The 24,088-nt window shown below is 26.8% G+C and overlaps 1 protein-coding gene across 2 annotated transcripts in view; it reads right to left on the bottom strand.

Moving 5' to 3' along the window:
• Positions 1-1,565: 1,565 nt before the first annotated feature.
• The window catches only part of LOC117167088 (protein slowmo), a 46,821-nt gene continuing 24,298 nt past the window's right edge, over positions 1,566-24,088 (bottom strand). For both annotated transcript variants that reach the window (XM_033351714.1, XM_033351715.1), the window contains exons 4-5: positions 7,065-7,238; positions 1,566-2,555 (exon numbers count right to left, since the gene is read on the bottom strand). In XM_033351714.1, the coding sequence (XP_033207605.1) occupies positions 2,319-2,555; positions 7,065-7,238 (411 nt within the window). In that variant the 3' untranslated portion in view covers positions 1,566-2,318. The remainder of the gene's footprint in view (positions 2,556-7,064; positions 7,239-24,088) is intronic.

The following is a 24,088-nucleotide window of genomic DNA, read 5'->3' as shown; positions in this document are numbered from 1 at the left end:
GCTTATTAGAAGAAAATTATTCTTCTTGTTTAAAAATTCATTTGTTTGGCAGAGAATAGAAATATTTGGTTAAAAATTAGATTTTTTGTTTGTTTAAAATTACTTCTTTTTTTAATAATTGACTATATAACTTTTTGTTACAAAATTCTTCATGTTTAAACATTTATTTGTTTGGCTGAGAATATAAATATTTTGTTGAAGAATTGTACTTTTTTGTTTAATTAATTTTTTAAATTAAATAATTGACCATATAATTTTTGTCTGAAAAATGACTTTTTTTTTAACTGAACATTCAACTTTTTCAAAGAAAATTATTCTTCGGGTTCAAAAATTCACATTTTTGATTCAAAATTTAACTTTCTTGTTGAAAATATGTTGCTTTTTGTGGAAAATTTTTTTTTTACTTAAAAAGTTTAATTATTCTATTTTTGGATGAAAATTTGGTCCTTTTTAGTTTTTAATCAATTGCTTTAATTGAAAACTTTACTATTTTGTTGGAAATTTGTATTTTTCTTTTGTCTAAAATTAACTTTTTTTTAGTTGAATAATTCACTATATAATTTTAGGTTAAAGAATTATATATTTTTTAAATGGAAATTCAGCTTATTGGAAGAAAATTTTTCTTCTTATTTAAAAATTTATTTGCTTGGTCGAGAATATGAATATTTTGTTAAAAATTAGTTTTTTGTTTGTTTAAAACCTTCTCCTTTTTTGAATAATTGACCATATAACTTTTTGATGAATAATTCTTCTTGTTTAGAAATTTATTTGTTTGGCTAAGAATATAAATATTTTAGTGAAAAATTGTTTTGTTTAATTAATTTTTTTTTTTGATTGAGTAACTGACCATATAATTTTTGTCTGAAAAATGATTTTGTTTTTTTAATTGAAAATTCAACTTTTTGGGAGAAAACTATTCTTCTGGTTTAAAAATTCATATTTTTTGTTTAAAAGTTAACTGTCTTGTTGAAAATTTGTATTTTTGTTTGGTTTAAAATTAATGTGTTTTTAGTTGAATTAACTATATAATTTTTGGTGAAAAATTATTATTTTTTTTTTATAGTTAAAAGGTCAAATTTTTGAAAAAAAATTATTCTGTTTGTTCAAAAATGCATGTTTTAGTTGAAAATATACGTAATATATAATATAATGTTGTCTTTTTAAGTTTAAAATTCAATTCTTTGATTGAAAATTAAACTATGTTGTTAAAAATTTGTATTTTTTTTTCTAGTAAAAAATTAAACCGTAAAATTTGATTATTAATTTGTATAAAAAATCTATAAATACGGTTTTGGTTTTTCTACATCAAATTATTACAAAATCTGTAATTTTCAATGATAATCTGTAAAATAATTAGTTTGCAACTATAGTAGAATTTGTCGAAATAAAATAAAAATTACTGTATTTTTTAAAAAGTTGACCTGAAATTTTTTGAAAAACGTACCTGGAAAAGTCGTGGAACGCCTATGTGATGATGTATCAGTAAAATTTCCCTGTCCAATCAAAAGTTATCACAAAAAAATCTCTGAAATATTCATACACGCAAATAGAAAAAAATAACCAAATTTTACTCAACAACGCTTTATTTCCAAATAAATAACATACTTTCCAGCCTTTTTACAGGACTGCATGTACAGCTTTTTGTACAGTTCACAAAGGCTGCACATCATCATAATTTCCTTCAAAATAATTTGTAATTAAACAGGATTTTCCTGGCTTCTCGACAATAGGCCAATCTGCTCACTTCAAGATATTTTACACAATTTTATAAATAAATGAAGTAAATTAAGCATATAAAAAAAGATTGCGGTCGTTAAACATTTGTCGATTTTTCCCCCTTTTTTGCAATTTCACAGAAATTGCCTGAAATATAATTACATCTTTCATCACATGTAAACACAATTTCAAGACATAGTTCTTTATATCCATACCCCATTTTCCTAGCTTCCTTCTCAACAAGAGAGAAACAGTCATTACCAAAAATTACTTTTTCAAATTTTCATATAGACATTTCAAAAAAGGTATGTACGAAATATAAATTCAATATGAAAAGGCAATTAGAAACTCTACAAGCATGAATCTTGCCATATTTACGTTTTGCTTAAAATTTTATCACTTGGAATTTTCTTATAATCTATTTTGCAATTTCTCTTAATGGTCTCTTCATAATCTTGAATTTTAGCTATAATCAGGCTCCTTGAAAAACCATTATTAAAATTCTAAAACCCATGCGGTCATTTTTGCGTTTGCAGAATATAAATTTTTGGGAAAGCCTGCCGAGATTAATTGAAAAGATTGAAGCTAGTTCGAAACATTCGCTATAATTTGGGCATGGACTGAGATGACGGTGGTGTTGCTAAATTGTGAATTCCGTCGAACGATTTCTTTGCAGCACTTTGAAGATCGTCCATACTCCGTTTTGTTTTTACAGTCAGATCGTCAAGCTGACGGCGCGTTTGACACAAGAGTTCGTCGGTCGATTTCACGGCATTGTTTGCAAAGTCTTTAACCTCCGACTCAAGTTTGTCAATTACCCATTCCATAGCTTGCCTTCCCTGAACATAATCAAATTTAAGAAAATGTCATTAACTTTCCAACCAGCAACGACAACTGCACTGGACTAATTGAGCCGCCGCGGGATAAAAAGCACATTTTTTCGACAAAAATCGACTGTGCAATTTTTATTTTGACTTAACGGAAATTTCTTATTTAACAACAAACTTACAAATTTTAGTTGCTAAACTTCTCCATGATACCATTTCTTCTAAGACTTTGAAATTCATTGAAAAAGGCCATCAATCAATGTAAAAACTAACTACAAATAATTTATCAGTGGGTTGAAGTAACAAAAAAATTTTTTAATAATCTTGTAAACAAATTAATTAACAAGTCATTTTTTTCTGACTTGCAATGATTAACTAATTTTGCCGCATAGCTTTTGTATGCAGTATCTCAGATAACGATGTGCGCTTACAATAATTTAAGAATAGCTAACAATTGCCAATTATTTAAACAATTTTTATAAAAAAATACATCGTCTAATAAATCGGTCAAATGTAGAACATATGATCCAATAACCTTATACCTGTAAACTTCAAACCTAAAATTTCTGTGTGAATAAAACCAATATTGAACCGTTTGAACTTCTACCAGAAGTTTTTCCAAACATTAAAAAAAAAAATTACGATTCATAAAGAATTTTAGGCCATGTTCGGCAAAAAAAATCCTTCTTGTCATATATCAGGACACTATAAAAAATATGACAGCAAGGATTCTTTTTCAAGATAATTCGCATTGATTCCGAAAAAAATTAAACCTATTCATGAAAAAATGGTCAAATTCTGTATTTGTTTATAAAATCGTTTGAATAATTTACATTTCTTGGTCAATTTAAAAAATATGATAGCAAGGAGTCTTAGGCAAAACATTTTAAGAATTGATTGCGAAAACAAAAATTAAGCTTTTTCATCAAAAAATGGACAAAATATGCATTTGTTTATAGAAATTGTTTAAACAATTAACATTTTGTGGTCAATATGAAAAGAAAGATAGCAAGAGTCTTAAGCAAAACATTTTAACTTGATTCCGCAAAAAACTCAAGCCTTTTCATCAAAAAATTGTCAAAATGTCCATTTGTTTATAAAAATTGTTTCAATAATAAATATTTTTTTGTCAGTATAAAAACTATGATAGCAGGTACTCTTAGGAAAAACATTTTAAGTTGATTCCGTAAAAAAATTCAGACTTTTAATAAAAAAAGGGTCAAAATCTACATTTGTTTATAAAAATTGTTTAAATAACAAATATATTTTGGTCACTATAAATAATACGATAGCGAGGAGTCTTAGGAAAAATATTTTAAGTTGATTCCGTAAAAAATCAAGCCTTTTCATCAAAAAAGGGTCAAAGTGTGCATTTGTTTATAAAAATTGTTTACAAAATTCAAATTTTTTGGTCAATATGAAAAACATGAAAGCAAAAAGTCTTAGACTAAACATTTTAAGCTGATTCCGTAAAAAAAGCAAGCCATTTAATCAAAAAGGATCAAAATCTGCATTTGTTTATTAAAATTGTTTAAGTAATAAATATTTTTTGTCACTATAAAAAATATGATAGCAAGGAGTCTTAGAAAAAACATTTTGAGTTGATTAGGTAAAAAAATCAAGCCTTTTGATAAAAAAGGGGTTAAAATCTGCATGTGTTTACAAAAATGGTTTAAATAATAAATATTTTTTGGTCACTATAAAAAAATATGATAGCAATGAGTCTTAGAAAAAATATTTTAAGTTGATTCTGTAAAAAATCAAGCCTTTTCATCAAAAAAGGGTCAAAGTGTGTATTTGTTTATAAAAATTGTTTACACAATTAACATTTTTTGGTCACCATAAATAATACGATAGCGAGGAGTCTTAAGAAAAATATTTTAAGTTGATTCCGTGAAAAATCAAGCCTTTTCATCAAAAAAGGGTCAACGTGTGCATTTGTTTATAAGAATTGTTTAAATAATTGGCACTCATTAGCTATTCTTAAATTATTGTAAGCGCACATCATTATCTGAGATACTGCATACAAAAGCTATGCGGCAAAATTAATTAATCATTGCAAATCACGAAAAAATGACTTCTTAATTAATTTGTTTATAACAATATTAAGAAAGATGTTGTTACTCTAACCCACTAATATATTATTTGTAGTTAGTTTTTAAATTCATTTGTGACCTTTTTAATTAATTTTCAAGTCTTAGAAGAAATGGTATCATGGACAAATTTAGCAACAAATTTAGCAACAACAAGTTGTAAGTTTGCTGTTATATAACAAATTTCCGTTAAGTCTGAATAAAAATTGCACAGTTGAATGTTATACCTGGAAGCTTTCTTTGTTCGATTTATTGGTTCGATTTGACCTTACGGTCAATTCTAAAAAAGAAAAATTTGTAAAGAATTTAACTGTCAGTCGATTATCGTACAAAAAAGTGCATTTCTCCCACTGTGAAAGTTGTCGAGCCTGATTTTTAATTTTTTTATTAATAAATAAATAAATATGAAGAAAAAAATGGCAATTTTTTCTATTTGACGTTCCCGGTGCTCATCAATAATTGGAAAATTGTTATAATCGCCGACGCTTCATAGATTTACATTATATAAAGATATCCCATCATGATACAACAAAAAACAAAATTTGTATAAACAAATTGTTTGTTGAAAATGTGTTTTCTATCATTTTAAATAATTTAACGTTTTTCTAAATTATATTGCAAGAAATTTGAATGGAAATAATATTTTAATGAAAAAAATGTCTCTTAAGACTATTCTTGTTAATATTATAAACAAATTTAATAAACAAATGCATTATTCACGCAATTGTCAGAAAAATTCGTTTTTTTTCCGCAAAAAACTCAAGCCTTTTCATCAAAAAATTGTCAAAATGTGCAATTGTTTATGAAAATCGTTTAAATAATTCTCATTTTCTGTCACTATTGAAAATATGATAGCATAGATTCTTTTGCAAAATGTTTCGAATTTATTCCTTAAGACTTAAGACTTAAGACTCTTACTTACTTACTCTTACTCTTACTCTTACTCTTACTTACTAGACTTAAGACTCTTAAGACTATTCTTGTTAATATTATAAACAAATTTAATAAACAAATGCATTATTCACGCAATTGTCAGAAAAATTCGTTTTTTTTTCTATATCAATTTTTAAAAATTAGGAACCTCATGATGATTTCAGAAAAATTCATAACTTGTTGATAAACCTATAATCTTTTTAACAAATTTAATAAAGAAATGCATGATTTAGGCATTTGTTGACGGAAAAGCTCTTTTTTCAATGTCAGTCCTTTTAATTGGGAACTTGACGATAATTTCAGCAACATTCATAATTAGTTGAATAATTTTATGTTTTTGTTAAGCAAATTTAATTAAAAAATGCATTATTCGGACATTTTTCGACGTTAAAACTCGTTTTACTTTTCTAAGTCAGTCATTTTAATTTTAGAAAAAAAGTTCTTTTTGTAATTGTGAAACTATTTTGTTAAAAAATCGTTTTTTCGGGCTGAACGTTTTCGTAAAAAATTTACTTCTTGCTTGAAAATCATATTTTAATGTTGAAAAGTCAATCTACATTTTTTGTATAGAAAAGTAATCTTCTTGCTTGACGATTTGACTATTTTGTTTAAATCAATATGCTGAGAAATCATTTATTGTCCATAATTTATATTTTTAGTAGAAAATTTATCTCTTTAGTTGATTGTTTAAATATTTTCTTGAAAACTGATAAGCTACTTCTTTGAGATTTTTTAAAATAAAGGTTTACCTCTTGAGTTAAAGTTGAACAATTTTGTTGAAAATTATTTTTTTAATTTGCTGAAACTTCAATTTTTATACAAAAATTGCGTATTTTGGCTTCAAGATTCGACAATTTAGGTTAAATTTTTTTTTTCATTTCATGACTCAAAATCTTTATTTACTGACAATTCGTTTTACTGGTTGTAAAATTAATTTTTTTTAATTAAACTTTATCTTTCCTGTTTCAGATTTAATTATTTTTCAACATTTTTTTTTTAATTCAAGTATTTTGTTCGAAAGTATCTTTCATGGAAGAAAATTAATTTTTGTGCTTAAAATAAATAAGTAAAATAAAAAAATTTTTATTTTGTACCTGCTATATTGTTTAATTCGATTTATAGTAGATCGTGTCTCAAAAATATTAAATCATTAAAATTGCTGGTACTTTAATGTTAATGGTCAGGAAATATGAAAAACTGTTTAAAGAAAAATCTTAGAATTTTGAAAATGAAGTTTTAACCCTTCAAAACTTATTTTAACTGTAAGAAATTTCCATTAGTTTCAAATCCCATATCTTATTATTTCTGGAAACTATAAATTACGTACAGTAAGAGTGGGAGGGGGAAATATTTTGTTAGCGTTCATTTCAGGGGTTTTACGGTTTTTTAAATTATTAAAATTATTCCTTTTTTCAAAATCCTGCAAAATGTTTATTGTCAATCGTCAATGGAAGATTTAGGTAATAAGGCAATAATAGCAAGAAAAAAATGTTACCTTGCTAGCATTGAATGAAATCCTCGAAGTCAAGAGGTCCTCCATGTAGTGAGTAAGAGGAACACCTTGTACCGTAACCACGGCCTCTTGAGTCAATAGAGTCTTTCCTGAATCATGTGGATGAGGTAAGTACTTTACAGTTTCGTCAACCGCAATGTAGTTACAAAAGGTAAGCTGCAAAATAAAAACAATAGAGGGGAATACAGTACGTCTACGGGGGGGGGGGGGTAAAAAATTAATAATAAGTTCAGGGTGGCCGTTTTAATCGAAGAAAAAAAATTCCCGGTTCGCAAACATTTTTCACGCTCAATGAGATTTAAAAAATCTGCCCGCTGTGCGGTCATATTCTCATCATTGTGAATTCTCTTTCGTTAAAGCTCCTTCGGCTTTAATGAACACATTCTCATCACATATTTCAGGCGTCTTACTCGATTTTCTCCACAGTTTGAACTTGTTTACATTATGCTCAACTCTATTATATCAAATGTACATTAGATTTATTTCTGTACTTCGGTCTGGGACTGTTTATTCATAAATTGCAAAATAAAGTGATAATCTCCTTCTTAATAATTACTTTAATATTTGTTTCTTATTTTGTATTTAATTTTATTCTTAACTATCCTGAAAAATGTATAATTTCAATAAATTTATATTATTGTCATTTATAATATGCAGTAGTATAGAAACAAAAGTAGTTTTTTTTATCTTTGATCATTAAAAAAATGCGCATTTTGTTAAAATAAAAATTATTATCTTATGTCTTGTGTCGTTTTACTCAAAAAGTTTATTTGTTTACTTTTAATATATTTTATAACCAAAGTTTACCACAAACTTGCAGATATTTTTTGTTAAACAACTTTTGTCTTTTAATTTTGTTCGTCTCTTGTGTCATTCGCCCAAATTTTTAAAAAAAATTTTAATCTTATATTTTACGACTAAAAGAAAATCTACTCGACCTATCTAAAAATGATTAATGATAGATTTTTTCAGGGGGCGCAATTTTATTTAATTTTTTTTTTTCGTATCTTGCAGTTTGACCGCGAAATGGAATTTCGTATTTTTCATTATTTTTTGTATGGTAAAAATTTGAATTTTCAACTTTTCGACAAAATTCAAAAAGTTGGGATGATAATCTTGTCGGTCTTTCAAAAATCAACGTTTTTCTTCTCTTGACTTTTTTCATATCACACGTTGTTTGGCTTAAAATGTTCGTTTTGGGTTTTTTTTTCTTTGATTTTGAAAAAGCTATAACTCTGATAATTTTCTTTTTATCAAAAAAATTCATCAAAATAAATTGTTCAAGTTTCCGAGTACTATAAATAGCCGTACATCGAATTTTTAAATCTTAAAAAGAAATACTTTTTCGGCCTTAAAAAATGTGCCAAAGCAGGAGGAGAATGTAAAAATATAAATCTATTCTGAACATCTTTCCATTTAAAGTAATAAACAATAAACAACAAATTGAAACATTCAAATTGGAACTCTTGAATTTTATAGTTTTAAAATTGAAGTTTAAATGTTTTTCAATTGAAAAATTATGTATTGAAATGCTTAAAAATATACAAATCTAAAATGGAAGGTACTAACACTTTTTAATTGAACAATGTTGAATGAAATGCAGATAAACTGCAAAATCTAGAACTTTTATAAATGATGATTTAAAGCTTTAAGATTACATTTCAAAATCTTGAGAAGTCTAGAAGTGGTTTTAAATGTTTCCAAATTTAAAATAATTTTTAATTTTTTTCGGATCTTTTAAATAAATTTAAATAAATTTACGCATATCAAAAAAACCCGGCTATTCGTACCTAAATTTTGGTGCCAATAGTCCACTGCCTAATTAAAAAAAATTGATTTTTGCAGATTTCAAACAAAAATTTAGAAGCTTTTTAAGAATTATGAAAGATTTCAAAAAATGAAAACATTTTATTAAGATTATTAGGAAAATTGAAAATGATTTGTCATTTTGAAAAATTATTGAAACAGAAAATTTAAAAAGATTTTAAGAGATTTCAAAAATTATCAAAAAAAAGCCTGGAAGATTTTATGGATTTTTTTTAATCACCAGGATTTTCCAAAAATTGCAGGAAAAGTTGGATTAATTTTAAAATATATTTGAAAGTTCTGAAAAAAAGTTGACACATTTTATTTGAATTACTTGAAATGATTTCCAATTTTTCATTAATTTGGAATCTTTTCAAGACTTCTAAATATCTCTTAAAATTGCTCAAATTTTTTCTACAAACATAATGATTATATTTTTTTACAAGCTGAAAACTTTTTAAATTAAAAGTCAAATTTATAATTTTTAAATATTCAAAAACTCCTTAAAATGGTTCAAAATTTCATTTAAAAAACATTGAATGATTGGAATTTTTCCAAAAAAATGTCCTAACATTTTCTTTAAAAACCTTGCCAAATAAATTTCCTTAAAATCTTCCTCGTTCATTTTTGATAACTATTTAAATCTTTCTAAATTAAAAAATATGTATTATTTTTCAATTAATTTTTCGAAATACAAAATAATTTTCCATTTTTCTAGTAAATGTTTATATTCTTCTGAAACGTTTCAAAATTCTTAAAAAGCCTCCAAATTTTTTTTCGGAATCTGGAAAAATCTATAACATTTGGTTTTTAAATTAGACCGTGGACTATTTGCACCGAAATTTTGATATGAAAAGCCGGATTTCGTCGGTACACATAGACACTTCGTTTACATTATTTTAATTTATTTCAAATTTTAAATTAATTTTTTCAAAACTTCTAAATATCTCTTAAAGTTACTCAAATTTGTTCAAAGAATTATAGGCGTTCAATAAATCAAAATCCAATAACTTGACTTAAAATAAATTTTTTTTTTTAATTTAAAAATTAAAATTTTAACGTTCAAAGTTTAGTTTTTTGTTTAGTTTTCAATATTTAATTTATAATTACGGATTTTAAATAAACCAACAGATATTTATAATTAAGAAAAAATTGTGTTTATTCTTAATTAAAAAATTTCAAATTAAGTGGTTTAAAAATGAAATATTTTAGACTGGAATAATATTTGAAATTTAATAAGAACCTTTGATTATGTATATATTATTTTTAAGTTATTTTTAAATTGACAATAGTTTATAAAGTTGTGAACTGATTCCGAATCGTCTTCTGAAATCAATTATTCTTCACTTTTTGAATATGAAGTACAATTAAATTTTAACCATCGTTAATTAATTTATATTCACAGTCGATCAACTAAAAAGGATTTTAGCAAAAATCTTCGATTTTTAATGTCTCTAATTTTAAATTGTTTAAGTCTTTCAAACTGCACTTTAAAAATCTTTAAGGGCATGTGATACTTAGAAAATTATCGATTTTACCAGTTTTAAGTTCCCTCGGCTTTTTTCCTAAAATAATAAATATTTTGTCTTAAAAAATTGGCACATAATAGCAAACATTCTAACGGACGTCCCCGCATACTTTTTTTTTAATTAATTCAAAAATTTTTAATTTTGCTAAAGATGTGTGTTTTTTGAGGTTATGTGTATTACGATTCTCTTCTATAATTATTCTTGAGTTCTACCGACAGAATCGGTACGACAAAGACCTACATTATCGGAATGACGGAGAGCTGAAGAAGGATACTAACCTCAAAATAGTGCACATGCATAAAATTTGTATTCAGCACAATATTTTTTTTTTCTAATAATCCGTCAAAAAAGAGTCCGGGAACGTTTGTAATGATAGCTTATGGCATCTACGAATTCAGTTAAAAATTTTTTTAATTTTTGTAGAAAAAAAAGCCGGGGGAACTGTATCCGATTGACCATACGAGGAAATATCACATGCCCTTAAGGGCATGTGACACAGCCAAATACCTATATTGCCGACCGCACTTTAACAGTTCACTGAATATTTTTTTGAACCTATGAACTTTCTTAAAAAATAAAATATCGAGCTAAAACTTTGAAAAATTTATTAGAGTACAATTAAGTACGTTTATACATAAAATATCGGTCTCAAACATTGAGAAATGCAACAGCCGAAAGAAAACTACGTTAAAGTATAAAGTTTAATAATAAAAGATGTAAAAAATATATATTCAAACTAAATCTTATCCGGCACACAACAAAGGACACGGCTATCAATTTCAACAGCACCAGCCGGTACCCTGGTGGCCACTAGACGAGTCTCTAACAGTCGACTCGCCCTATGTTGTGCGTCCTTTGTTGTGTGCCGGATAAGATTTAGTTGAATTTTTTTTTTATCATTCATTATTAAACTTTCTACTTTAACATAGTTTTTTTTCGGCTCTTGCATTTCTCAAAGTTTGAGACCCTCATTTTAGGTATAAAAAAAGTTCGAACGTTCAAAAAATGTCAAGGTTCAGAAAAAAGATGAAATAATTTTCAGTGAAGTTCCTACCCAAATGAAGTACCTAAACGTACTTTATTGTACTCTAATACATTTTCCAAAGTTTCAGCTCGATTTTTTTATTTTTTTAAAAGTTCTTAGGTTCAAAAACGTGTTCAGTAAACTGGTAAAGAGAGGTCGGCAATAGGCTATGTTACATGCCCTCAAATTAAAATTTACGCTTAAGGCCGTGTGATGAGTTGGTCACCTGACTAAATTCCTACCTTACCGAAACTTTTTTTTATTTTCTAACTTATTTTCACACGAAGCTCCACTTCGAGTTGAAAATTTAGAATGACAAATAAGAAGCACTAAGAAAGGTGGTTCTGGTCCTAAATGTTTATAATTACGAAAAAAGTTATTTTTGGTGAATCATTTTTTGTGTGCTTTTTTCCTAAATATTAACATTTAGGGCCAGGACCACTTATCTTAGTGCTTCTTATATATTGTCCCAAATTTACAACTCGATCTAGAGCTTCGTGTGAAAATAAGTTAGGTAATTCAAACAGTGTCGCTAAGGTAGGAATCTGGTCACGTGACATACTCGTCACATGGCCTTAAAATTTCTAAATCTAAAATGGAAAATTTTCTGAGTGAAAGATTTTTGAAATACGCACTCTAAAATGGATGATATCATAATTGAAAAAGATAAAAATTTTACTACTTATTTTAAAAAACGGTTGAAATCAAAGTTGGACAGATTTTTTTTCTTCTAAACTTTTGTAAAAAATCCTGGTTTTCCAGGTTTCCCAGTCCAGCGGCCACGCTGTGGGCTGCAAATAGGGTACTGTAAGTACCAAATATTGAACATAGGATACACTTTAGAGACCTCAACTGAGTATAGGGTACAAAAGGGGATATAGAAACCGTTCTGTGGGTGAGTTTTCATTAAACTGATGTGTTTGAGCAACCAAAACGTTAGAAATAGACAACCCCTTCGGTCAGGAAATATGATGCACAACTTGCATATGCACGTAGAGGTATAGGGATCGGTGATGGAAGCATTATTGCGAGCGCCCTGGTCGCGAGGGTGGAACAATTGAATCGCCGGGGTGCAATACGTTTCGAGGTGAAATTAACGCCCACGGCATTGTGGCTCGTGACCAAGGGTTTGGGGTTTGGGTTGCAGTCTGCCCCCTGGACCGCCATATTAGCAATCAACGAGGCCAACTATTTTGCATCATATCCCTGGCATTTATGCTTGCTGCAGATTTAGCAAACGAGCATAATTAAAAAAAAAAAAAAATAGGCAACCTCTTACTCTCAATCAGCGAGAAAAAATCTCTTCGAACAAAGTAGGTATATGGATATATTTTACTCGATAGATTCAATCTTTTGAAAATGAGTTACATTTACTTTTCCGATAGTGTCAATTAGCAAGGGTCCGATGAATTTTTCGTTATAAACGGTGATCACGTCGATAGGTTGTCACGCGTAATTTGATTCCCCGCGTAACTAGATTTGGTCTGATAGTCGGCACCCCAGTAATTGCTCCTCTGTCAATTATTCTGACCTGGTTGGTCTTTAATTATGAGATTCTGACATGCAACACAATGATAGGGTAGTGATTGTGTGCTTCTCCCTAAATAATATTTGAATACGCTGCAAAAAAGGTTCATGCCTAAAACCCAGAGAGGGCCAAAGTATTGATTTGCACTACCCGGAAATCAAGTGATTAAATTCATCAGGTCGTTTGAATTTTTCCAAAAATCTACCCGAAATCTTTGTGAAGTAATTTATGCCTTTGTGAAATCTTCTTAATCTAACCGAAATCTCTGCCAAATATTTGAGATCGTTGTAAAATCTTTGAAATCTTTGTCAACTATTTTAAATCCTTGTAAAATTTTTGAAGTATTTGGGAAATCATTGACATCTATACAAAATATTAAAAAATTGTTGAAATTATTGAAAATGTGTAAAATATTTTAAATCCATCCGAAATCTTTAAAATTTTCGCGACATCTGTGGGAAATTATTTCAATGTTTGTGAAATCTTTGGAAGTCAGCGAAATATTTTAAATACTTTATAAACATTTGATCATATTTTTTAAATGATTGAATTGTTTGGTAAATCATTTAAATCTTTGTGAAATCTTTTAAGTCTATCCGAAATCTTTACGAAACATTCGAAATCTTTGTGAAATGATTGACGTCTTTGTAAAATCTTCAGATCTTTCCGAAATCTCTGCCAAATATTTGTAAAATCTTTTAAATCTTTGTCAAATATTTGAAATCCTTGTCAAATCTTTCAAATAATTCAAAAATCATTATAATCTTTGTAAAATCTTTGAATCATGGAAGTGTGTGAAATCTTTTAAATGTATCCGAAACCTTTAAAATCGTTGTGATATCTTTGGGAAAACATTGCCATCTTTGTGAAATCTTTGGAAGTCTGCGAAATATTTTAAATACTTTATAAACATTTGATATTTTTTAAATGATTGAAATGTTTGGTAAATCACTTAAATCCTTGTGAAATCTTTTAAATCTATCAGACATCTTTAAGAAACCTTTAAAATCTTTGTCATTTCTTTGAAATCTTTAAAAAATCATTGAAATGTTTATAAAATATTTACAACAATTTTAAAGTATTTGGTAATATTTTTTAAATTGTTGAAATATTTGGGAAATAATTGAAATGTGTGAAATCTTTTAAATCAATCTGAAATCTTTGGGAAATCTTTAAAGTCTTCGTGAAATCTTTTAACCTATCTGATCCTTACAAAACCTTTAGAATCTTTGTGAAAAAACATTTCTATCTTTGTTAAGTATTATAAATTTTTTTTAATATTTGTGAAATTTTTATAATCTGCGACATATTTGAAATTTTTAGGAAATCATTAAAATCTTTGAGAAATCTTTGAAAATGTTCGAAATTTTTTGAAACATTTGTGAAATTATTGAAATCCTGGGGAAATCATTTCATTGTCATTTAATCATTTAATACATTATGCCTTTGTGAGATTTTTAAATATATACGCAATATTTGTGAAATCTAGGCAAAATCATTGAAATATTAAAAATATTTTTCAAATTTTTAGTACATTTTCTAAATTGTTGAAATCTTTGTGAAGTAATTGACGTCTTTGTGGAATCTTCTTAATCTATCCGAAATTTCTTCCAAACATTTGAGATCTTTCTAAAATCTTCGAAATCTTTTGGGAAGTCAATGAACTTTTTGTCAAATATTTGAAATCCTTGTAAAATTTTTGAAATATTTGGGAAATCCTTGATTTCTTCCGTCATATTTTTTACATATTTGGAACTCTTTTATATCTATCAGAAATCTTCGCGAAACCTTTAAAATCTTTGTGATACCTTTGAAAATCTGTGAAATATTTAAAATATTTTATAAATGTTTGATCATATTTTTGAAATGATTGAAATTTTTGGAAAATCATTGATGTCTGTAAAAAATTTTAAAACTCCAAAATCTTCGCCAAATATTTGAAAACTTTGAAATCTTTGAAAAATCCTTAAAATAATTGTGAAATCCTTGGGAAATTATTGAAGTCTTTCTAAAACCTTTTAAGTCTATCCGAAATCTTAACGAAATCTTTGAAAATTGTGAAATCTTTGAGAATCTATTGAAATTGTTATGAAATCTTTGACATAACTTTCTGAAATCTTTAAAAATCTGCGGAATTTTTAGATATTTTTTAAATATTAGGTAATATTTTGGAAATTACTGAAATCTTTGTCAACTTGAATTTTATACGTGTATTTATTATTTACTATTTATTGTTCATTATTTATTATTTATATAAAATTTTTATTTATTATAATATTATTATATTATGTACAAAGTGTACTAAATAACTGTCCAAATAAAATATTATTCAAATCGGCCAAGGTAATTCTTGGAGTAACTTTCAACGAGAAATCGAATGGTGACCTTGACCTTTAAGGTCATTTCAGGTTTAACTTTGCTTTTTTAAATGGGAACCCCTATTTTTGACATTAGAAATCGAAAGGGGGGACATTTTATGTTTAAATATGTACTCACGCCCACAGGTCAGCTGAAGGTCATTCAAACTTAAGCAGAGCCCGGTGTGGGTGAACGAGACAGTTCTGTATTTCCTGAGCTCAAGGTCATTATTGTAGTTTAATTTCAACGAGAAATCCAATGGTGACCTTTAATGTCATTTCAAGGTCAAATTTGATTTTTTAAAAAGGAACCCCTAATTTTGTCTTCGAAAATCGAAAGATCGGGCTATTTTACGTTTAAGTATATACTCAGGCCCGTAGGTCAGGTCTGACTTTGCAGTTTTGCTTAAGGTTATTCAAACTTAAGCAAAATCCGGCTTGGGTTACCAGGACCGCTCTGCATTTCCTCAGGTCAAGGTCATTCTTTAATTAAATTTCAATGAGATACCCAATAGTGACCTTGAACTTGACCTTCAAGGTCATTTCAAGGTCAACTTAGTGTTTTTGAGTGGGAACCCCTATTTTTAAAATCTGCAATCAAAAGCGTGGGAAATTTTACGTTTAAACATGGACACCCATTATTGGACATACGTATATCCACACACAAGTCAAGCACCATTCCCTTTTCCAGCTTCCCCTTCTCCTTGCCATGTCCGTACACATAGACTCGACCAGGTGATAAACGTAAACAAAACGTACGGGCCCTATGTTGCAGGACACAAGAGAATTGAAAAACATCCAAGAGAAGGATGTCCAGCCTTTCATATGCATTTTTAGCCTAGAATGAATTTCACTGCCTGGCTCGTGTAGCGCGTCGCGCGGTTGATCCTCTTGAGGGCGGAGTTATTGTCATTTTTCATTAAGCCTGCCGCTTCCCGACTCCATATTTCAATTGATTCAAAAAGTTTTGGTGTTAGACAGCTCGGTACAACTCGAAGTATCCTTCTCTTCTCTCTCCCGCGCTTCGATTTATCCGCTATGGCTAGTGCAATTTGTTGTTTTTATGATTTAGAGGACCAGACGTACGATAATTCAGTCGCCGGAAAATTCAGCCCCTCAAAACCCTATATCATTAAAGTCCATGGGGAATACGCGCCCTCGTATCTTCTGCGGCACAAACTCGATATACGCCGGTGATTATTAATTTCCGTCGCCACACATTCCCATGTTATCTTTCGGTGCATCCACTATATTGTAATTCACTTTATGAATGTTGAAACCATAGATATTGAAAAATTTCACAGCATTGAAAAGCTTTTAAATGCAATATGAAAAGTTAAGCTACTGATAGTTCAACCTAGCCATCGAATTTTGCTTTTTACTTCACCTTCATGGATCAAACTCGTTCGAAGCAATTTCTAAGAGTGACTAATTCATTGCTCACGGTGTGCCTGAACCAACTTTAAATGCAAGGTCATAGCAAATCCAATTTTTTATTGAAGTTAATCAAACAAAAGATTAATGTCGAAGAGTAAAAAATTTATCAAAATTCTTCGATTTTAAATGCTTCTTATTTTTTTCGAAAATTCTCCATTTCAACTAAGAAATAGAATTTTTTGTAAAATCCCCTGTTTCAATTCATAAATTAAATTTTGTTTGAAAATACCTCTTTTCAACTCAGAATTATAATTTTGTTTAGAAAATTTATTTTTCCATTCATAATTGTTATTCTCCTGGATAAATAACAGTTTTAACTCAAAATTGATTAAAAATGGAAAAATCCTTGTTCAAATCCGCAATTTTAATACTTTTCATAAATTCTCTGTTTCAACTAAGAATTATAATTTTTCTGTAAAATTCCCTGTTCCAATTCATAATTTAATTTTTTTCGAAAATATTCCGTTTCAACTTAGAATTCATTCCTTTCAAAAATTTCCTGTTCCAGCTCGGAATTTATTTAAATTAAAACAAAATTTGAATGAATTTAGAGAAATTTAAGGGATACCAGAAGAATTCGATGAAATTCATGAAAATTTGAGGTGAATTAAAAAAATTCAAATGAATTGAAAATAATTTAAGAATGGAAAGAAACTTATAAATATTCACGGGAGTTTAAGGAATTTGAAATTTCATTTTTGTTGACTAAAAATACATCAGTTTCGTGGAAAATTAACTTTTATCTGAAAAGTCGTATTTATTGTTTAAAAATTAAATTTTTGTATATAAAATTCGTTTTTCGGCTTGAAGATTCAACAATTTTAATCAACTTTTATCTTCCTTGAGTAAAAAATTTTTAATTGATGAAAATTCGTCTGTTAGGTTTTAACTATGTCTTTTTTATAAATTTCATCTTTTTTTAATGAAATATAAACTATGGCACTTTTTAGTTTGGAGATTATCTTTGTAGGTTGAAAATTCAACTATTGTGGAAATTTAATTATTTAATTGATTCCTGAATTATTTAATTATTTTGTTTGCAAATTAAAGTATCTTGTTAAAAAGCCATTTTTCATAGGGGAAAAGAGATTTTTTTATTTAAAATAAATTAATAAATTTGAAAATTTTACATTAGAATCTAAAATAGTTTTTATTCCGTTTATAAAAGATTTCAAGTTGAAACATTTGAGTCAATTTAGAAGAATTGAAGGGAAATGAGAAGAATTCGATGAAATTCAAAAAAATCCATTAACTGGAGTAGAATTAAGTCAATTTAGAAGAATTGAAACGAATTTAAAAAATTCAAAAAAATTCCAAAGATTTAAAAAGAATTTAGGGTAAATTTTTTAAAAAGTGACACAAATGACTACCAAATAATTCAAAAGAATTTAAATGAATTAAAAAAACGGTCTTAAAAAATCGAAAAAATGTATTTATTTCGGTAAAATTTGGATGATTTAGAATAATTTAAGGGAAATGAGCTTACAAAACTTCAAGATGAATTTAAAAAAAAATTTTTAAACTCCATTGAAATGAGTAAAATTTCATGGTTTTAGAAAAATTCAAAATTTTTAAAAAGAATTCAGGACGAATTCCAAATAACATCGCAAAGAATATTTGAAAATCACTTCAAATCTTTGAAAACCTAAAAAAACCCTCACTTATGATGAAATCAGTTAAAAATGTATTTGTACTTTGTTTTAATGCCGGTTGTCTTCCAAAAAATAAGTTCAAATCTCTTCAAATCCTTGAAACCCTACAAAATATCTCACTTCTCGTGAATAAATGCTACATTGAGAGCTTTAAAATCTATTAAAATCATTGAAATCTTATAAAATCTTTTAAAATATCCATATCTTCCGAAATTATAGAAAATTCTGTATCTTAAAATATTTCGAATATTGATTGAAATACCTTTAAATTATTTAAATTAATAAAAAATTCCTTGGAATCTTCAGAAATTACCAAAACATTTTAAATTAAAAGATCTTGAAAACGTAGAGGTTTTAAAAATACGCTAAAGTCTCAAAAAATCCATCAAATTATTAAAATCTATTAAAAATTTCTCAAAATTTTTAACCTTTAAAGGGCATACTGGGTGTAAAAGACCCAGCGAGTTATTTGCGCTTTAACAAAACGTACCAAATTCAAGAAAATGGACAATATGGCGTCAGATTAACAAATGACATGGAAACCTATTTTTCTGTCATTTTCAAATAATTTTGATTTCTACAATGTTTATATGCAGTTTAGGATCAATAAAATCGTTTAATCACGTAAAGTACGGTGCTTCATTTTTCAAGGAATTAAAGCTTTTATTCTTTAGAACAAATACCTTCTTTGGAACGAACACTAAGAATAATTGTATTTTTGAAGGGCCGTATCTCGAAAGTATTCAAGTAAAATTTTAAGTAAAAATATCAAAAACTTACAACTTTTTGAATTTTAGAGTGAAATAAGTCATTTTTTTTAAAAAAGGATTTTTTTAAACTACTTTAAATTTCAAAAACTGTTATAAAACCTTTTTCTCCTTAGACTAGATAGATTAAACATCATTAATTGATTTTCTTTTAGAAAAACTATCTAATACCGTCGGCACAGCACACGTTTGAATTCCCTTGGGTACATAACACCCAGTATGCTCTTTATGTCATTTTACGGAAGCATAGAGACCGGTCTGTGAGGTCTGCAAGTGTGTCAGTGTCCAAAAAAAAAAAAAAAAAAAAAAAAAAAAAAAATGGACGATCGATGCGTAATGTTGCATTATCTTTTGAAACTTATGTTGGCACATACAGGTAACACAACCACAATCTTGCCAGTATATGGTAAATTTCTAAACGATATGTCTCTCCCGGGATTCAGCGGAAACAGTTTATAATGCGTCTGGACTCAGGGTTAACATAAAATACATTGCATTCTGCAAGCGTGCTTGAGCGCGTGTTCTATATCGAAATTCAATATACAGCCTGAGTAAACACAACGCCTAGGTCCGCAGGGAATTGTTCAATTTTAGTTTAAGCTCGTGCACACGCTCAGGCCGAAATAACGTTTCAACGGGAACTGTCGTCATTATGAAAGGAGTATTGAATAACAAAGTTCATTCACGATGACTCTGTTTAATTTTCCTAATAACAATTTATGAATATGCAACTGGCAAAACATTAAATTCTCGTAAAGGATCATCCGCAAAGCACTTTGCCAAATTTTGCCCCCCCCCCCCACCTTGAAAGTAGCGTAGCGTTTAGGTAGCAAGTTGCTCATATTCCTATATTGTCTAAATAAAAGTTTGGTGATTTATAAACTTCGGTAATAAATCGCAATTAAAATACAAAAGGGATTTTCAGATTAAGTGTTGAAATGTACCTAATTCAATTTTATGTGGCAATTAACCAGGGTGTTATTAAATCTTTTAAACTAAGGAAGGTACATTTTTAACTAAAAATGGGATAGTTAAACTTTTAATTAAAAATAATAATTTTCGAGTATAAAAAAGATGGACTTTCTATCAAATAATTGACTTTTTTTACTAAATTATTGAACATTCAAGAAAAAATGACGAATTTTCTATACAGACCAGTTGAATTATCAAATGAAAAATATGAAATTTCCATAAAAAAAGTTCATTTTAAATTTTCAACTAAGCTAGATTTAATTTTTAACAAACAATTTTTTTAGCAAAAGAGTTTAATTTTAACAAAAAAGTTGAATTTTTACTAAAAAAAGAACCGTTATCGATCAAACATGGAATAGGTACATTTACAATTACAAAAGCAATTTTTCTAACAAAAAAGGGGAAATTTCGAACCAAAGAGATGAATTTATAACTAAAATTTTGAATCGTGAACGAAAAATGTAGTTTTTTTGTAGTTCAACTTTAAAACAGAGTTGTTAAATTTGAAAAAAAAAGATTAATTCACTACCAAAAAGTTTAATTTTAACCAAAAGATACGAATTTTTAAACAAAAAAGATTGATTTACTACCAAAAAAAAAAGAATTTTAAATAAAATTCAAAAATCCTCAACCAAAAAGTTGAATCTTTAAGAAATAATAAAATGATTTAATTTTTAAGAAAGGAACTCAATTTTAAACCCTAGTTGTTAAATTTTTAAACAATAAAATAAATTTCCTACAAAAAAAAACGATTTTTTAACAAAATTCAAGAATTCTCATCTAAAAAGATGAATTTTTAAAGAAAAAGATTAATTTGCCACCAAAAAATATGAATTTTCAAACAGAAACATTAATTTACTATCCAAAAAGACGAATTTTTAACTACATGAATTCGCAACCAAAAAGTCAAGTTTTCAACAAAAAAGATTAATTTTGAATCAAATTCAAGAGTTCTGAACCAAAAGGTTGAAGTTTTAACGTAAAAAGATGAATTTTTAAGAAAAAAAGAAAAAAATTTGCTTAATTTAAAATAAAGTAGTTCAGCTTTAAACCCTAGATGTTAAATTTGCAACAAAAAAACTGAATTTTTATACAAAAAGATTAATTTTCTACCGAAAAAAATTCGAAATTTTAATTTCAAAAAAATAGTTTTTAAGGACATTCAAGAATTCTCAACCAATATGTTGAAGTTTCAACTAAAAAAGATGAATTATTAAACAAAAAGATTAACTAACTACCAAAAAAGACGAACACCTAATAATATTTATTAATTCCCAAACCAAAAGTTTAATTTTCAACTAAAAAAGAATTTTTAAACAAAAAGATTCATTTATTACGACAAGAAGACCAATTTTTAATCAAATTCAAAAATCTTCAACCAAAAAGTTGAATTTTTTGGAAAAATAAAGCGGTTTAATTTATAAGAAAGTAGTTAAACTTGAACATCTAGTTGTTAAATTTTTAAACAATAAAATAAAGTTTCCACAAAAAAAACAAACGATTTTTCTACAAAATTCATGAATTCCGAACAAAAAATTCAAATTCTCAACAAGAAAGGTAAATTTTTTAATAAAAAGATTAATTTACTACAAAAAAGACGAATTTTGAATAAAATCCAAGAACCCTAAACCGAAAAGTTGGATTTTCAAGAAAGAAAAATCGCCTAATTTTAAAGAAAGTAGTTCAACTTTATAACCAAGTTTTTACATTTTTTAACAAAAAACTGGATTTTTAAATTAAAATATTAGTTTTTAACGAAAAAAACGAATTTTTAACAAAACAAAAATTAGAATTTTTAACTAAAAAAATGAAATTTTAAAGAAAAAAATTAATTAACTGCCCAACAAGACGAATTTTTAACAATATTCGTGAATTCCGAAACAAAAATTTGAATTTTCAACTAATAAAGAATTTGTAAACAAAGAGATTTATTTACAAACAAAAAAGACGATTTTTAAATGAGATTTAAGAGTCCTGAACCAAATAATTGAAGTTTCAACTAAAAAAGATGAATTTTTAAATAAAAAGATTAATACCAAAAAAGGTGAATTTTCAATAAAATTCAAGAATCTTCAACCAAAAGTTGAATTTTTAAGGAAAAGAAAATGGTTTAATTTATAAGAAAGTAGTTAGTTTAGCGGTTACAAAACCGCTTTTTCAAAAAAAATTCATGAATTCCGTACCAAAAAGTGAAATTTTCAACAAAAAAGGTAAATTTGTGAATAAAAAAAAAATAATTTACTTCCAAAAAAGTCGAATTTTGAATAAAATCCAAGAATCCTCAACCAGAAAGTTGAACTTTCAACAAAGATAAAAAATTGCTTAATTTTCAAGAAAGTAATTCAACTTTATAACCTAGTTGCTTAATTTTTAAATAAAAAGATGAAATTTAAACAAAAAGTTAAATTTTTAAACAAAAAGATTAGTTTTCTACCGTGAAAAATGAATTTTTAACAAAACAAAATAAATTTTTGAGAAAATTCAAGAATTCTCAACCGAATAGTCGAATTTTTAACCAAAAAAATAAAAATTTAAACACAAAGATTAATCAAGACGAATTCTTAACAATATTCATGAATTCCGAACAAAAAGTTGAATTTTTAAAAAAGAAAAAAAACATGGCATAATTTTTAAGAAAGTATTTCAATTTAAAAACCTAGTTGTTAAATTTTTAAACAAAAAGATTCATTCATTTCCAAAAAGTCGATTTTTCAATAAAATTCAAGAATCCTCAACTAAAAAGTTAAATTTTTAGGAAAGAAAAAAATGGTTTAAAACCAAGTTGTTAAATTTTTAAACAATAAAATTAATTTTCTACTGAAAAAAAGATTTTTAAACAAAATTCCAGAGTTCTGAACCAAAAAGTTGCAGTTTCAACTAAAATAGATGAAATTTTACACAGAAAGATTAATACAAAAAAAACGAATTTTCAATGATATTCGAAAATTGTCAACAAAAAAGTTAAATTAAAAAAAAGAAAAAAAGTTGCCCAAACAAAAAAATTAATTTCCAATCAAGAAGACGAATTTTTAACAAAATTCAAGAATCCTCAACCAAAAAGTTGCATTTTTAAGAAAGAAAAAAATTATTTAAAACCGAGTTGGTTAATTTTTAAACAATAAAATTAATTTCCTGCCGAAAAAAAAACAATTTTTAAACAAAATTCCAGAGTTCTGAACCAAAAAGTTGCAGTTTCAACTAAAATAGATGAAATTTTAAACAAAAAGATTAATACCAAAAAAAAAAAGAATTTTCAATGATATTCGAAAATTGTCAACAAAAAAGTTAAATTGGAAAAAAAAGTTTCCTAATTTTGAAGAAAGTAGTTCAATTTTAAAATTTTTTTGTTAAATTTTAAATCAAAGAGATTAATTTTTAAAAGAAAAAATTAATTTCCAATCGAAAAGACGGATTTTTAAAAAATTCAAGAATCCTCAACCAAAAAGTTGCAATTTTAAGAAAGAAAAAAATTATTTAAAACCGAGTTGTTAAATTTTTAAACAATAAAATTAATTTTCTACCGAAAAAAAACGATTTTTAAACAAAATTCCAGAGTTCTGAACCAAAAAGTTGCAGCTTCAACTAAAATAGATGAAATTTTTAAATAAAAGATTAATATAAAAAAAAGAATTTTCAATCATATTCGAAAATTGTCTACAAAAAGTTACATTTTTAAAAAAGAAAAAAAGTTGCCTAATTTTTAAGAAAGTAGTACAACTTTAAAACTCAGTTGTTAAATTTTAAACCAAAAAGATTGATTTTTAAACAAAAAGATTAAATTCTAATCAAAGGACGAATTTTTAACAAAATTTAAGAATTCCGAATCAAAAAATAAAATTTTCAAAGGAAAACATAACTTATTAGAGGAAAAGATTAATTTTCTACCAAAAACGAAATTTTAAACAAAAAGATTAATACCAAAAAAAAACCTAAT

This window comes from Belonocnema kinseyi, chromosome 2 (genome assembly GCF_010883055.1).
Source record: "Belonocnema kinseyi isolate 2016_QV_RU_SX_M_011 chromosome 2, B_treatae_v1, whole genome shotgun sequence".
NCBI classification, from domain to species: domain Eukaryota; kingdom Metazoa; phylum Arthropoda; class Insecta; order Hymenoptera; family Cynipidae; genus Belonocnema; species Belonocnema kinseyi.
This window is presented reverse-complemented; position numbering and strand designations above follow the sequence as displayed.